This window comes from Apostichopus japonicus, chromosome 7, assembly GCF_037975245.1.
Source record: "Apostichopus japonicus isolate 1M-3 chromosome 7, ASM3797524v1, whole genome shotgun sequence".
NCBI classification, from domain to species: Eukaryota; Metazoa; Echinodermata; class Holothuroidea; order Aspidochirotida; family Stichopodidae; genus Apostichopus; species Apostichopus japonicus.
The window spans coordinates 15,029,211-15,047,089 of record NC_092567.1 but is presented as its reverse complement, the minus strand read 5'-3'; the positions used below and the strand labels follow the sequence as shown (position 1 = coordinate 15,047,089).

The 17,879-nt window shown below is 36.9% G+C and overlaps 1 protein-coding gene across 1 annotated transcript; it reads right to left on the bottom strand.

The window, feature by feature from the left end:
• Positions 1-5,250: 5,250 nt before the first annotated feature.
• LOC139970148 (potassium voltage-gated channel protein Shaw-like) lies at positions 5,251-16,851 on the bottom strand. Its single transcript, XM_071975790.1, has 4 exons — positions 16,083-16,851; positions 10,412-11,306; positions 6,193-6,507; positions 5,251-5,481 (listed from the first exon to the last, which is right to left on the bottom strand). Exons 1-4 carry the CDS (start codon positions 16,707-16,709, stop codon positions 5,384-5,386), a joined length of 1,935 nt encoding a protein of 644 aa, XP_071831891.1. The 5' UTR covers positions 16,710-16,851; the 3' UTR covers positions 5,251-5,383.
• Between the last annotated feature and the right edge of the window lie 1,028 nt (positions 16,852-17,879).

Here is a 17,879-nt window from a genome sequence, read left to right as displayed (position 1 = left end):
TAGGGTGGGTTTTCGGAGGGACGAGAGGGTTTTGAAAAAATGCAAAGAATACCGATGTTGTTTCCAATCAAACGAGACCATCGCAAGACTCACTGTCGAGCAGTCTAGTTAGCGATGAAAAAAAAAGTTACATTGGCTTTATCCCTGCTGTTTGTCTATAAGACTTCCACCTATCGGTGGAAGTTTCACACTTTATATTTCTTGACTATTCAGTAGCTTTTTTAACTCATTATGAAAAAAAGGCAACATTTTTACACTATGCATATAGTTTGGCAGTGTGCCTCTGTTATTTCAATTGCTGACAGGACCGTTTGACCGATAGTTTTGCATTCTATCTCATGCATAATCATATAGTTTTGCATTCTCTCATGCATAATCATATAGTTTTGCATTCTCTCTCATGCATAATCATATAGTTTTGCATTCTCTCTCATGCATAATCATATAGTTTTGCATTCTATCTCATGCATAATCATATAGTTTTGCATTCTCTCTCATGCATAATCATATAGTTTTGCATTCTATCTCATGCATAATCATATAGTTTCTTTCTTTTTCTATCTTTTTTGGGGGGGAGGGGGGTTTCTTTGTTGAAGAGGCTGTTGACCAGGGGTGGAGGACGATGGATGGAGTGGGTGGTCAGGGAAGAAGATGATGTTGAAAATGCATAAGCTTATTTGTTGAATACAAGTACCATTCATCCAACCAAGTTTTGGATTAAAGAGATTAATGATTAAAACGCCACCTAAATTGTCCTCGTTGCTTTACAGACATTCGTAAGCTATTGTTAAGCCTTGTCAGTTGTATTGTTTAAATATTATTTGACATTCGTTTGGCTACTACTAATGGTGAAAAGCTGTTTCATAACTGAGATTGATAATGAACCCAGTTTTTTTTTGGGGGGGGGGGGGGGTTGACCTTTGAGAGATTTTCAAGAAGGTGCAGGAGCTCCTCTTTTCAGTGACTTTGATAAGAAAAAATATTCTCGATCTGAGATAGAGAATACGACATATACATTTCTTACGTTATCTTCGTAAACAACTTGACAAGTCACTCGAGATTTGAAAATGCAAAATGTTTCATTTATTTTGGCATCTATCTATCTGGTCAGCCATTGTTTGCCTGCTGTTGTCACATTTCTGAATACTTAATGAAATGCATTAAAAATATTGGCAGGCTTGAGAACCTATGTAAAAGTTTCTTGATGAAGTTAGAACACATTACTCCTGAATATTCATTGAATGACCTCAGACCTCACCACCATGCCTACCGCATATGCCTCCACCCCCTCCCCTCCACCCCTACCTACACTTCGTCCAATCCTGCCTGACCTGTAATCACCTTACCAAAAGTGTTTGAAGTGCACTGTCAAAAAAATGTTAAAAATACACTTATATTTGGTACCGTGATGATCTTATCACCTGAAATATTCGAATACAGAAAATACAACAGCGATGCAGTAGAAGTGTTAGGGAACTTGACAAGGCAAATTTAAACATAATTTAAGTAAATAACTGTTTTATGAAACAAAAACAAAATACCATATTATATGCAACGTAAATGACGTAAGATTGACGTCACTTTGTACTAACCCCCAAAATAAAGGTGTCTTGTGTCTACCAGTGTTGTTTTATTTTCGGATTGCTGTCATTTGTGTTATTTTAATATTTGTTTCCATAGCGAATTCCATTATCAACAACTTCCAATAATTTTGGCTTTAGAAAAGAAAAAAAACCGTTGTATTTTTTTCTTCTTTTGTTGCTGCAATTTATTAATATTATTGTTTTTCTCTCTCTCTATCTATCTCTCTTCTGGGGTTGTAAAATATGCCAATTGTTGTGAACATATGTAATAAAATTACAATGTACATTAAACTGTGTCCTTGTTCTATTCTTTCAATAAACTATCCTGTCTTGGTGATATCGATCAACCATTGTAATGTTTACGTTGTTCCTATGGAAACCATTCTTGCGATTATTATAAGCGTTAACTATAGTTCTATAGCCTAACTTAATGCAACGCTTTCTTTATGCGGGAAAATGTCAGCCATCCAAACACACAAAAATCGTGTGCTTATCTCCTTAACTCATCCGGTGGGTTGGATGGGATGGGCGAGAGGGGTGGGGGTGGGGAGGAGGTATCCTCTCTTGAATGACCAATCGTGGTATCTTTTGTAAGCGTATAAGACTAACCAGACGCAAATTTCGCAGGTTCCTTCAAGTTTTGGATGAATAGACGGACGGGCGAATTTTCTTGTCCCTTCCCTTCTCTGTCTCACCCTTCACCACTTAAATTTGAATAAAAATAGGCATAACTCGTCTTTATTGCTTTTTAGTAATGGAACGGAAAGGGGGGGGGGGTGCGATGTTTTACGAGTTTTTGCTTCATACATATCGCCGTTCGCTCGTCATACTCCGTCCTTTCCCGCTAAAAAGCAGCATTTTGTCAACAAAATATATCTCCGTTATTACAACCTCCGGTATGAACGTCTGCGATTTTCTAGGATTTGTCTTCGTTGTTATGATGCCATCCTGATCTGAGCATGCGTAGCTGGACTATTGGAATGGACATATAATGATGTCAGTTGTCTCATTTGGCGTTCCATAATCTTTACATGTACTGAATAACGTTACACATGTTAAAGGTTGGAATGCAAAAAAAATCAATGAGTACTAAAATGATATAATTACTTTTTATTGACATTTTATATAGAAAGCTGCTTGGAAACTTATCAATAAAATTTGAACAATGGAAACAATACCTTAATTATAGCAAGTAGTTTAAAACTGATCGATAATGTTTATAAAAATAAGAACCTACAAGGTTAATTAAAACACCTTGATATGTTGGTAAAGACACTATATTGTTTAAAGCTTATTTCTCGTATAACTGTAAGAATAAACGACGCAGTAATTAAGAGGTTGAGATCAGCAATTTATCAACACAACTATGGAGCAAAGATAATTTCTGCTCTGTCTGTGCAATTACGTATAGCTATGAGAGAAAGTGCTGGGTGTGTATGGAGTGGGGCATGATCTACATAATCTTAGCCAAACGACCAGGGAGGTCTTTTTAAGATTATGAATATCAAAGAATAGCCCAGAGTTTCTTAATATTTATTAGATATATTTGATAGATAATCTAAAAAAATGCAAAACAAAACTTCACCCAAAGCATACTTTTCAATGAGTGATATACAAGTTGATAGAAAATGACATTTGAACTTACCACAAGCAAACTTCCCTCCCCCCTCCCCTCAAAAAATATCGTTACAAAACGAATTTGGTTTCTCTCAATCTGTAATAAAACGGATATGTATATACTTTGGTGAAAGTTTTTGCTCCTTTTTTTCGGGTTATCTACAATTAATATGCAAATGATCTAGACTACTCTTTTCCACCTAATAAATTTTAATATACCGCAGGCATTCTGATAATTGTATTCTCTTTTAATCAACTTTATAACATGATATCATTATTATGTGAATTGTTCCGTTAAATTTCTAAAGTGTTTCTACAATAGAGTTGCGGTATATTTATATTAATCGTTAAATTAAAATAAAACAGAACTTTTGTGTTAGAATGATATTATAGTTCACAACCAGATTTGACTGACATCACGGTGAAAGACAGGGGTGGCCCCAGGATTTATAAAGGATGGATGTAGCCCCGGGGTCGTTTAATCCGAGTCACCCCCCCCCCTTCCAACCCTCGCACGCACATGACAAATAATAAATAATTTCCGACGTCGAAATGATGAATTATATGGCTTATTAAAGTATAATTAGATCCATCATAAGGTCAGGACGCAAGGCTGCTATATGAGTAACATGATTTCATTTTTGTGTTAGGGAGTTTAAACTGGAGGCTGTGGGTAGGCATATACACCCCAGCACCCCCACCTTATCCGCGCCTGAAGCAAAATTGAACATATATTACTGTGAAATATAGTTTTAGCATACATTTCAATTATCGTCATATTTAAACTGCTACGTGGGCGTTGAATAGATTATCTTAGACTGAATCGATAATAATATACGTGAAATTGAAGATAGATGTAAATATCATTAGTGTCACGGTATGGCATTTTCTGTTAATTCTATAACAATAAGGCCAGCTCGAGTCCACAAAAAGCAAATATACTTATATGTACTTATTCGATATAATAATAAATAATTGACTCTAGTTGTTTTTCATTTTATATGTAGCTTGAACTTCTATGTAGTTTACACGGTAACTATAAGCATGTGAAAATGAGTTTACTTTGCCATAGCCTTTACTCCACATATCGAAAGTAATCGAATTCAAAGTTTAACTGGTTTCATTTTCTAGTCATTCAATTGAGACAATTTCCAAGGTACATGACGTTTGTCTCTTTGTGAGTAAAACAAAGACTATTTTACTCATCATTGTATTTGTTGTGCATTTGTAATGACCAAAGACATACGCCACCATATTTTTATGGATGTCACAATTTGGCTGTCATTTTATTTTCCCTTTTCTTAAGTTGAGGGGGGGGGGGTGGGGGAAAATATGTTTAGGTCGTCGAACTTGCATGCATCAGGATGATTTAAACTGAGTATAGCCATGAAGGCATGTGTGTCATTTGTATGAAATAATTGGCGTTATCAATCCAATATTGATTCTTTGTTGGCTGGAGCGGAGGGGAGAGGGTGGGGTGTGGGGGTTCTCATATCCTCCCACCTTATTTATTACTGCGTATGATATTTGCTTGGAATTATAGGCGTATACATAAACCCACATCATCATGCAATGTTAATAAATATATTTGTAGTATATAACCAATTTATCATGTATAACACACACACATATAATATATATATATATATATATATATATATATATATATATATGCATATATATATATATATATATATGTATGTATATATATATATATATATATATATATAAATGAAAATCGTAATGAGTTGGAAAATCAAGAACAGTGAAAAAACTTTCAGCCTCCACCGGGATTCGAACCACGGGCCTCCCGCTCTGTACGCGGACACCCTAACCACTAGGCTATGGACGCTGATTGTATGTCCAGAGGTTCGAAACCGGTAAGGAAGATCGTAATTCCACTGTAGGCGTTTGTCACCTGTATCGAACAATACTAGTTCTGTATATATATATATATATATATATATATATATATATATATATATATATATATATATATATATATATATATGTATATATATATATATATATATATATATATATATATATATATATACCGAAAGTTTGTGGTATCAAAATATTCAACATAGACGTTGAAGGTTAAAACAAAACATTCCAAACGAATCCTGCTCAAAGAGTGGATATCATGGTGTCATAAGTTTAGATGACGTCAGTATGACGTGCTAAAATTCCGCCATGACGTCATCGACCTCTGGCATGGTAGGCATCATAGAGCGTCTTCGTGACTGGGCCTGTCTGACACCGTTAGATCTGCTTCGACCTGTAACCCAAAATAGGGACAAATATCAGATTAAATTAAATTTAAAAATATACATTTGATGGACGACTTTCTTCCGTGTGAATTCAATGAAGAATTTCAGCAAATGTCAAAGGTCAACTGTCAAAAGAAAAGACTTTAAGCCAGTTGTAAAGCACAGAGGGGGGAAAGGCGATACTATATTTATAGGAATATACATTTTAACGAACACATCTTGAACTAAAAAAGTATTCGCTTTAGTCAATTTGATATTTAAAGAGACGTTGTCAAAGTTTGTAGGATCTGGTTCTCTCAGCCCGACCCCCCTCCCCGACCCCCGCCATTCCTATTAAGGTATAAGGAGTGTTAGGAGTGTGTAGCTCAGTGTTAGCTCAGTGGTTAAAGCCGGTGCCTTCCAATCATAAGGTCCCCTGTTCGAGTCACTCCAAGATAAATGTATACCGTCCAGTTACAGAGTTGTTGATTAATTGACAATTCATAATCATGGACGTTAAAATATGAATCTAATAGACAGACTTCGGTCAGTTTGCGTCTTTGATAAGCCAATGATGGCTTCTTTGCGAGCTCCTGCTTGCAGGAGGATCTAAAATCCATACAAAAAATCCATAAATACATTAATAGTCTTTACTAAAATCATGCAGAACTGTCTTTCAAAATTGTAATATCATTTCTTACGAATGGAAGCGAACAAACGCCGCCACTGGTGTCCCTTACCTTTCACCCCATTAGAAAATGAGCTGTCCCGTCGATTAGCTCCACTTTCTCGTCTTCCCGAGTGGGCGACTCCATTCGGCCGAATACTATCACGCCGGGTAACCGCCAAACTTTGTCGTTTACTCTGTCTTCGGTTACACACCTGACTCGACGAAGTGTCAGATAGCGTGTGAGATCGGTCGGGACTTGGTGATTTCACAAGTATCGTAGATTCATCTTGAGATTCATCTGTAAATGTTACCGTTATATCGGTCTTTTCCCCTGTTGCTGTTAACGGAGCGACACTGGCCCCTGATCTATGGACGCTTCCAGATACTGAAATATTAAAAAAAATATATATACAAAAAAAAATTATAGATGAAGCAGAAATATTCATAGATAAGTTTTTCCTCTGCTTTAAAGTATAATAAACAAAGAAGAAAAACAGTAATCACCAAATACTTTTTTTCGATATTCATACTGATTGAATGCAATCAGATATTTACAAAGAGGTAAACATAATGGTATGTTACTATCGAGCACAATACATCTCGGTCGTCTGGGTCCCGCACGGAAACCAGCTGGATAGTTTGAATGAAAGAGTACATACGACGTGTCCATCTTTAGTATTTACATACATACAAATATTATACTCCTCTGTGCATGGATAAATAATTTAAATATTATATAGCAAAATAAAAACCTTTCACAACTCCATTGCTATGATAACATCGTTAACTGTTGCAAAATATATGATAGCATAAGTATATGATAGCATAATATATGATAGCATAATATATGATAGCATAATATATTGTAGCATAATATATGATAGCATAATATATGATAGCATAATATATTATAGCATAATATATTATAGCATAATATATGATAGCATAATATATGATATTAGAATATATGATAGCATAATATATGATAGCATAATATATGATAGCATAAGTATGTGATAGCATAATATATGATAGCATAATATATGATAGCATAAGTATGTGATAGCATAATATATGATAGCATAATATATGATAGCATAATATATGATAGCATAAGTATGTGATAGCATAATATATGATAGCATAATATATGATAGCATAATATATTATAGCATAATATATGATAGCATAATATATTATAGCATAATATATTATAGCATAATATATGATATTAGAATATATGATAGCATCATTAACTGTTTGCTGTTGCAAAATATCACCAAATTAAAGGGGGAAAGAAATCATATATTCGTCACTTAAAGTGCTATGAGAATAGAAATTTGATATAACGATGCAGAAAGGTTCAAAATGTTTGTTAGGCAATCAATTTTAGCCACCGGAATATCCCTTTAAGACTCCGTCCAAAATATTTTGCCGCACACAGTGTCTGGAAATTAATTTGCAAAAGGTCAGAACTTCACGAAAAGTACTTTTAGAGGCTTTTTAGAAAACAAAATATAGGGCCAATACGGATGACCTTTTTAAAAGTACAATCCTTCTAAATTTGGTTCGAGTCATGTCGTATGTAGAACGATTTTCATGGGTCACCATTTATGATTTAATTCTTTTTAAATATTTTTTTATTGTATAAAAGATGTTAATTAAAAAACTACAAATGAACTAAAATTGATGAGTGGATTCAATCTTATAGAGACATAATCAGATCCTTTTCAACATTCTTTATCACAACCATTCGACAAATATCTCATATAAATTTCGATTAAACGCTTCTATCCTATACATTCGACGCCGGAAGTTAATACACAAATAAATGATAGGCCTATGTAAACGTGTGCAAGACAAATTGAACAATTTATTATAAAAAGGTATCACTGGCGTGCCATGAAGTACCCGACAACAGAGGGCGACATTATAATCCATCATTTCATGATGTAGGCGGTGTGCAATATTGACGCGTTATCAGTTAACCTCATTGTGACCGAGGTTAAAAATACACTTTTATCGTCATACGCTACGTTATATCTTTTTTAATATTATTATTATTATTATTTATTATTATTAATCCTAACTGTTGTGTCGACGATAACAATAATGAGTGTCTTCAGAAAATGTTGTACTACGAAAACTAATTAACATTAACCCAATTATATAAGCGTGTCTCTTCCACATCACGGACACCGAGGTCTTATTCCTTCATGTCGAGTCGTATTTTTTTGTGTACAATTGAACAGTCTAAAGTATAACGGAGTGCCATACGTTCAAGGGGTCTCCTTTCAATGTCTGAATAGGAACTAATTAAAATATACGATATCTCTATAAGTGAGAAAAAATCAATTGACTCTTGGTATTACAACGCTATCGTTTCATTATAAGTATATATATCGTTTGGTGTGTGAATATATATATAGAGCTTTGCGAATGATCATATCCTTTTGAACTTGTCATATATATATAAGTATAAATATTCAAATGTATATGAAAATATTATTTTTGTACATATATTATATATATATATATATATATATACATATATATATAAATATATATATATATATATATATATATATATATATATATATATATATATATATATATATATATATATATATATATATATATATATATATATATATAGACTATTATTTATATATAAAGTGGTTATCCTGTGCACATTGTAAGATTCAAAAGCACCTGGGTGCACCTACACAATCGTAACACGTGCGTAATACACTCTCATTGATAGTAATAGAAAGCCCATCATTCATATTCTCATCAGTAGAATCATGGTGGCTTCAGAAGTAGTAGAACGGACTTAGGTCTGTAACACGAAGGTATGGGGTTCGATTCCTACCTTCGCCTGATGAGTTCCAAAAAGGACAAACCTGTTCTTTAATAATTTATGTATATATTGTATTTATATCATATTATTATTGACATACATTTTTGACTGCAGGGAAGCCGAAAAGTTCAATCAATAGTGTTCACAGTACTACGTGTGTACATCTTCTATGCTTCCTTTCTTGATGTGATATTTTGGTTTTGTGAATGAGGGGTGGGGAGGGGGGCTGTTCCTAGTTTCTCGTTCATCATTAACAGTTATTAATCATTTGTCTCACAATGAAGATGTGGCTTGGAAATTTTAACTAATAAAATATAGTAAAGTAGAAATTCTTACCCCCCCCCCCTCCCTCTTGTTCCCGCCATCTCCCTCCCCTACAACCACTGAGCATCTTATTAGCTTTTTGGTTCAATATTACGTATAGAAAAGGAATCGGGATATTGCCCTAGACATGTAACATGGCTGATCTTTACATGTTCGCAGTGGGGCTGTCAGCTTATCAATGCTTTGTGTGCGTGTGTGTTTGTGTGTGACCAGGGTCTCATCTTTTGTGACTTTTCTTAAAATGCAACAGGTTCATATTTTGAACCGTGGAATCTCCCACTAGGGAGTTGCTAACAACTCACTGCACCCACGAACGACACACAATGGGTTCTATTGGAAAAAAACGTTTCAAAACAGTTGTAATGTAATCTTCATTAAAGTGTACATGTGTGTTGGGGAGGGCCCGTGGCCCGTGGGGAGAGTGTAGACACAAGAAAGGGTATTAAGGGTGAGGGGTGAGGATAGACGAAGGAACTAACAAGGTGTGGAGCAGAGAGGATACTGATGTATAATGTAACTTACAAATTTGTTATCACTACTTGCTCGACCAAGCATATTCACCATTTCATTCACCGTGCGTATGCGTTCACGCTGTACAACTGTACATACACTAGAAGTTGATCGGTTCTCCTGACTATGAACTATCGGCATTTATCAAACTATTTTGCAACAATTCCATTATTGCTCTATGGAACGCCAAAAGCGACAAAAATGCAGAAACATAACGACCGCCAATACCGACAATATTCACAAGTCTTTATGTGGGGATTTCGCATGTCGCCACATAAGGACTAACGCAGTTCGTTGGTCATTATGTGGATACTCTCATATCGATACATATGGGCTAACGCGGTTCGTTGGTCCTTATGTGGATACTCGAATCGCCACATAAGGACTAACGATTATGTGGCAGTGTTAGAATCGCATGATAATTAAATGTTCTTGGTCATTATGTGGAGGTGCTATTAGTGCCACATAAGGACTTAAATTGTTCTTGGTCATAATGTGGCGATAACTTTGTATTCACATAATGACTTAGGTTTACATAATTTGTTTCTGCATTTTTGTCGGTTTTGGCGTTCCATATTGCTCATGTTTAACTAACCTGTGCGTAAAGGCAGTTCATCGCTGTGTATACTTGTATTGTCCCCTTCGTTTGTGGACTGCGTCGAGTACCCACTGATGCTCGAAGACATAAACTGAGCTGATTGGGTCTTAAGGGCGTCTGCTGCTCCGACCAAAACGCGTTTTCTCTTCTTCGGTAATTTCTGTCTCGCCTGCGCATGCGTATAATACAAGGCAAAATTATTCACTATGACGGGAACAGGAAGCGCTAGTGTCAATACACCGATGATGGCTGTAATTGCGCCGACGATCATACCCAACCACGTTCTTGGTACGCGATCACCGTAACCAACCGTGGTCATGGTAACAACCGCCCACCAGAATCCAACCGGTATATTGTCAAAATCGTTCCTGTCGTCCGGTTGTGAAGCCCACCGCTCTGCATAATAGACGAGACTGGAGGATATAAGGACACCGAGACCCATAAAAATGATCAAAAGTAATAGTTCCTTGGCACTCGCTCTCAGCGTATGAACCAAGACCTGTAAGCCACTCAGATGACGAGCAAGTTTAAAGATTCGAAAGACTCTCACAATCCGCAAGAAACTCAAGAAGTCATTTCCGGCGGTACTGTCGTTGCCAGATAACTTTTTAATGGCATCGACGTAAAATGGCACGCAGGCGACAATGTCTATAATAGTCTCCATGGTGATGAAAAACCGGCATTTATCTGGGCAGAAGGCGAATCGTACGATGAGTTCCAAGGTAAAGAAGGCGACACAAACGCCCTCTATGGCGAAAAGAAAGGGAAGCGGTTCTGTAATAATCTCTCCGGTATCGGGGTTGGTATGATTGGTTTGGAAAGGATCGGCTGTCTCCATGCAAAAGGCGGTTATTGACATCATGACGAAAACTAGTGACGTAATAGCGAATATCTGTATTTTATAAATAGAAAAGATATCATTTGGTCAGCATGACGTCATTTGCATATATATAGTATAATGATGCATATTCAATTCAGAGAAAATGAGTTGCATGCAGTGGAAAATTCCATCTCAAAGCAAACTGTTGAAAATGTTGGATATAAAGGCGTTCACACTTGTTATGATATGATACGATACGTTACGACACAATGAGATAGGATTAAAAAATATATATTAAAATATATAATAAAATATATAATAATATCATAAAATATGTAATATATAATGAAATATATAATATATATAATAAAATATATAATATATATAATAAAATATATAATAAAATATATGAATAATAAATAAAATATAATATAACCAAGCGAGGTCGATGACTTCGTAACTTCCCTGGAATGGTATCTTTTTTCAGTCAAATCAACCAATAAAAGTCAATTTTTTTTATTAAGTTTTAAATATTTTCTACATCAGCATTTGTGACGACAATCTATCATGGAGAAACATTTCTCACCTCATGTAAGAGATGGGGTAATTTATGAACAGAAAACACACATTTCCGAGAACAGTAAACTTTAAAAATATAAACAAGAGGGGAAAAAAAGTGACGTCATTGATACGTCAAGCATAGCAACGGGGCTCTTTAGGCATTCGAGTAGCAACGGGGCTCTTTAGGCATTCGAGTCAAAAGATTAATGAACCACTAAAAGCGAGCGACAGCTGGTTAAATTCCCACTGCTGTGCTACACACTAAATATTTGAAGATGTAACGAGAACGTTTTACTACAAAAACCACAAAAACATGTCGAAAGAAAACGTAATTTGAGCATTAAACGCTTTGAAAGAGTGATTTTAAGTTTAAAAGGTGTTTATTTTACGAAGGAATGTGGGGGTTTACATCTGTTTGATGGATGATTAAAATGGCTAAAAGACGGGCGTGTTTGGTAATAAATGAACAATTATTCGATTAAATGCACACATCCCAGACTCACACGCAACGAAACCCTTTTTCGTTTTTCATGATAACATGAATATTTCAACTTCAAATGCTCCAACGAGTTTTAGAAAGTGCCTGCCTAACATCACAAGTTGTATACAAAGAAAACGGAAGGTTTTAAATATATATAACTTATTAGAGTATTAACTCGTAGTGTAGTTAATATTAAGAAAAATGAGGCGAAATTTGTCTCATAACGTTACATTTTTGTTGTCTCATTAACTCACTGAATACCAACTGCTCAATCAATTTGGTTGTACTAAGTTTATTTTACCAATGCACTTCCAAACATGTTCAAACATAGGAAATAAATAAAATAAGCAGGCTGCATAATTGGCGTTCCATGTTTGGTTTTTTTTTGTACATTCGCCAACAACGATTCGTCGAAAGTAAATGACTTTCTACTTGGTTCTCTGAAATTCCCTTCTATTGTTTTTTTTTTTATCTTTCGGTTTTTATTTGAAAGTTTGACATTTCATGTTAAAAAATCGACGATAAATATGAAACAAATAAGAAAATGATCAGTTGCTTGGCATGCGCTGCTTCGTTTATCTGTGTGGGACGCCCGAATAGCCAAAAGACCATAAAAAAGGCCATTAAATACCAATAGGGGCAGCCGCAGTGCACTTTATTGTCGATCAGTACAAAAAGTGGGGAAGATGTCCCCCCCCCCCAGTTCCAATCGACGCTTGTGAACCTGGAAGTTTGTACCCATCCCACGAGTTATTGATATTTTGCACTTCCTAGTTCTAAATGAGAAATTTCAGTCTTTACTTGTGGTAGTTTGTACGACCACAGCAGTGGCATATAATGTAGGCCGTTTATTCCATATATTATGTACACGTATACACGTATCATTGTATTGATCCCACAACGGCCGGTGTACGTGAGCGAAAATGATTGGTCATTATTCTCGAAATAAGTAAATACATGTATTTTATAATAGTCACGATAATGAACATCACACCGCAGACACAATTGACATCGCTTTCCATTGAAAAGATATCAACCTGCGACGTCACGTTTTCTCTCGTTGACGTCATACACTGTATATGTGACGTCACATGTATCTAACGCTTGTCCACATCCTATCAGTCAATCGTCAAGCAACATTTAGCGTATGAATAGAACAATTCCATGGTTTTCAATAATGTTCTCTACTTTTCGTAGAAGTTGCGTGTGTCCCCGTTTACGAACACGCATTACATGATAATGTCTACATATGCAGCATTTATCATGATACGTTCAGCTAATATCTACTATCGACCTAATAATTTATACATAATACATAAAAACAGGTTTCAAACTATATATTTCTTTCGACAAATTTGAACGGCTCCTTGCATTAACTTCGTTGCCGCTCCATGCATGGCCGTTTACATATATATTGATATTCTATATAACTATGCATAAATGTCAAGTCTGTATTAGTATCATCACTAATTAAATTCTCCGAGAAACACATATTTTGTCCTTCGTTTACACATTCTTCTCTTCTTGGTAAATAGCTGATCTGTACGTTACTACACAATTAAAATCAATAAGTCCCTTTCTTGATACTATAGAGAATGCAGTTGAGCGGGGGAAAACGCCATTTAATTAACGCTAGCGACCATCGAGAAGTCACGTGACACTTCAGGCGTCAACTGAGGCGTGTGGGATTAAACAAAGATGTAAAGATTGTCGTCGGGAACTTGAAATACATGGCTCATATTTTAATTTTGTAGGAAGGTACTTGGGGTGGGGTAGGGGGAGAGGCTAAGATATTAAGTCTTCCAGGGGAGGGATCCAATGTGTAATTTCTTTTTGTCAAATGGAGGGAGCTTATATTCGAAATAGCGCAATATTGTGCACCTTTTGAAATAATGTGGACGAATTTGCAATTGCTGTGGTCGTACCGCAGATACATGAATGTATTTATGTACATTACAAACGGTGTTTTGTTGTTGTAATATTATATGTGTTAGTAAAGGGCGGTGCAGTGGAGGGAGAGCTGAGTCCCCCAGCCCCCCCCCCCTTCCCCGCCCCTAAGAAGTAGACGTGGTTGTGTCGCTGGTTGTAAGTTTAAAGTTGGAACTGTGATGTAACTGGGTCAATATTTTCTATAGAGGGGTTGGCTGGGGGGGGGGGAGTAAGGGTAGCAGGGGTAGCTGTTTTTCCAGCCCCTCCCCGTCCCGCCTCCGTGCCTACCTAAACAATCATACCCCGTAAAAGCTATTTGAAAATATAATATGGGAATGACAAATGTATATTCAACTGCAGCAAATTTTTCTATGGATAAACCATCTTTATACATAGTTTATGAGAATACGGTAACAATTGCATAAATATTAGTTTTTTTATCATTCGGCATAAGAACAAATAATCTTATTTAATAATTAAAAGAAAATTAAAGCTCGAAATATGAATAATTAAATGATGACTGCAGTAATAACGAAGCGACGATCTTATCGTTCTTGCTTCATAATCCTTTGACGTCATAGCCTATGCAAAGTGTCGGCATTTTTTTGTTCCATTTAATGTTTGCAAGTTTGTTTTCGGATTCTGGATGATCGATTAAGTAGCCTTGCTTAAGATATATAACTTACTTCACTCAACCCCTTTAGGGTAACACATCCCTGTTTTAGTTTCGTTAATCCTCTCACTGAAATATTTAAGCTTCAAACATAACTTTTTTCAAAACAAGGTACACAGTGAGAACATTTTGAAACGAAAATGTATTGAATAATATATATGAAAATAAACTAAAAATATCAATCGAAGGCTCTGATTCTTCGAGTGTCGTTTAAGTGTATGTGGGTGTTTTTATTATTCTTTTATCTTTTTTTGTGGTGGTGGTGGGGAGGCTCTTTTCCAATCTCACACAAAAATCCAAAATTAATTATTAACTCTGTTTTATTTTATTTTCCTTCTGGAACGTGACCCCCTGCATGCATGGGGGGTTGTTTTCCACTAAACCCAGGGCCCGCGTCCCCTCCTTCAGCGGTCTATAAAATCCTTTAGCCGGTCATGTAAAGACAGTTATGCAAGTAGGCATGGGTGCCAGATAAAGTCCTACGAGGATGTAATAAAGTGAAGGTCAGGAGGAGGAAGGGAGGTGGGATGGCCAGGGTCGCAATATGGACTCTTGAGGTTTTAAAGTACTGGTGTAGAGGGAGGAGGGAGGAGGGAGGAGGGAGGAGGGAGGAGGGAGGAGGGAGGAGGGAGGAGGGAGGAGGGAGGAGGGAGGAGGGAGGAGGGAGGAGGGAGGAGGGAGGAGGGAGGAGGGAGGAGGGAGGAGGGAGGAGGGAGGAGGGAGGAGGGAGGAGGGAGGAGGGAGGAGGGAGGAGGGAGGAGGGAGGAGGGAGGAGGGAGGAGGGAGGAGGGAGGAGGGAGGAGGGAGGAGGGAGGAGGGAGGAGGGAGGAGGGAGGAGGGAGGAGGGAGGAGGGAGGAGGGAGGAGGGAGGAGGGAGGAGGGAGGGGGGAGGGGGGAGGGGGGAGGGAGGAGGGAGGAGGGAGGAGGGAGGAGGGAGGAGGGGAGAAGGAAGGAGGGAAACACATAGGCAGGAAGTTCCCAATACTATTTGGCTACTCCTACTTGTACGTTCATAATTTTCGAATAAAGAAGAGTGTTGTACAGATCACACACAGTACATCAAAGATGTGCCGTACTGCATGTATGCAGCAGCTTTGCCGAAGGTACGCTATTCGATGCCGTGGAATACCCCTCTGATACATTCACCCTACAAGTGAACGTAGATTCGTGCCAAATAGATAGAAAATATAATATATATTCTCACCTTCGCGGCTCTTGACGAGTACGGTTCCTCTAACATGGTCCATATCCGCGGTCGCCATTTTCCGTACCAATTAACGTTCGTATGCCTAGCTTCTTCCTCGATGCCGAATAGTTTAGCGACGTCGTCATTTGCCTCGTCGTCGCTTGGATCGACGGCGTCACCCTGTAGCTTCGCCAGAGTCTCTTGTGCATCTCGGTGTTTCGTATAGTTTGACCAACAGCAAGGTTCTATCTGCTTCTCGTCGATCCCCCAAAACTGTAACTCTTCTTCGAAAGCCGGTCCACAAACGTCAGTTGGAGCATGGAGTCTCCCAGTTCTGTAATAATTCAAGATGCCGTTAAATATGATCGGATGCCGATCGAAAAAGAACTCTTTAGCGACCGGATCAAAGGCAGCGTTATTAGTGGTCGATGCAGACGCCAGCCAAGAGAGTCGAGTATCTGGTATATTCTGAAGGGTAGATTTGTACGTCTCGTGTCGCATGCCTCCTACGTTAATGCGAATTTTATTGTGACTTATAGGCGGTGCGGTGGTGTTCTCCGCCAGCACTGCAGGCTGCTCTGACAAAATGGAGGCGTTATCGTCATCATTTTCTTCCTCCGGGACGACATCTAGTGGCACATTCATATCTACGGTTGCTTTAAACCAAGTCTTCTTACAAATATCGCAGTCACGTTAACCATTTAGTATTCCCAGCTCTCTTAATGTTCTCTTGAACCGTCATAACAAAAAACACTTCTAAGCATCCATGATATTTTGTCTTCCTCAAAACAAGCCGGTTGGACTAATAGTATAACAACGTCAAAAACGTTAAAACGAAGACCCACACACAACGTCCTTACACAGTTTCTTAAATTCTTACTACATGAATTAATTTATAAAATTGTGTTCAATATTTAGCTTCAAATTGTTTATCCTTTTTTTCGAAACGAAAGTATGTGGAATCTCTAATATAATTTGACCAAAATATCTAATCAACAACATCAAAAATAATGTTCGAAGTTGACAGTAATTTGGCTGCAAATTTCTCCCGCACTGGCACATAAGGTGACGAAAAATGCGTGAACATTCGCCATATTTATTGGCTATCAGAGGGAAGCTGTATGACACGATGTAATAGTAATGTGCTTTCGTTTTACGATAAACTTCAACTTCTGTCCGTCTATGTTTATAAATTTCTATATGAATATTTCAACCAGATTCGACCATTTTAATCACTGTTATACCCAATAACAATGGTATTGTGTTCCGTCCGTAAAAAAAGGAGTAAAATGAAAACTTCAAAACGATTAGGTTATCAATCCAAGAAAGAAAAGTTATCTTGTTATTCCTGTCACAGTTATTTCCAAAAAAAAGGCCAAAAAATGGAGGAAAAATAATTTCCATTAAAATATTTGTTTGTTTGTAAATTTGTCTGATCTTGAATAAACAGCTTGTTTTTTTCCAATAGCAAAAATTATTTTACTCCAATGCATAGCATAGACGACGTACTCATTGAAAAATGTTTTAACTGTCCAACGTTGTCCTTATTTCGTCACAAAACAGCTTTTCTTCTGTTATCCAGACAACCGTATATAGATGAAAAACGCTTCCTGTTTAACAACCTGCCTTGTCTATTTTTTTTACGGCTCAATTGGCTTATCAACTCATAACGAAATCAAGAACTTTTACCCAGATCAGCCCTGAAATATTTGTGCGCATGTGCAGAACACCAGCACCTGCTATTGTGACATAATGCACTATTGATTACTCAACCATTAATACTTATGATATCGCTCAAAACTTTGATCAAATTGT

Bases quoted from the DNA above. Each gene is read 5' to 3' on its own strand.
- LOC139970148 (XM_071975790.1), bottom strand. From the start codon at position 16,709: ATGAATGTGCCACTAGATGTCGTCCCGGAGGAAGAAAATGATGACGAT. The intron at 11,307-16,082 runs GTGAGAATATAT...TATAAAATACAG, and splicing joins ACTCGTCAAGAGCCGCGAAG to ATATTCGCTATTACGTCACT. The intron at 5,482-6,192 runs GTAAGGGACACC...TTTGGGTTACAG, and splicing joins ATTTTCTAATGGGGTGAAAG to GTCGAAGCAGATCTAACGGT.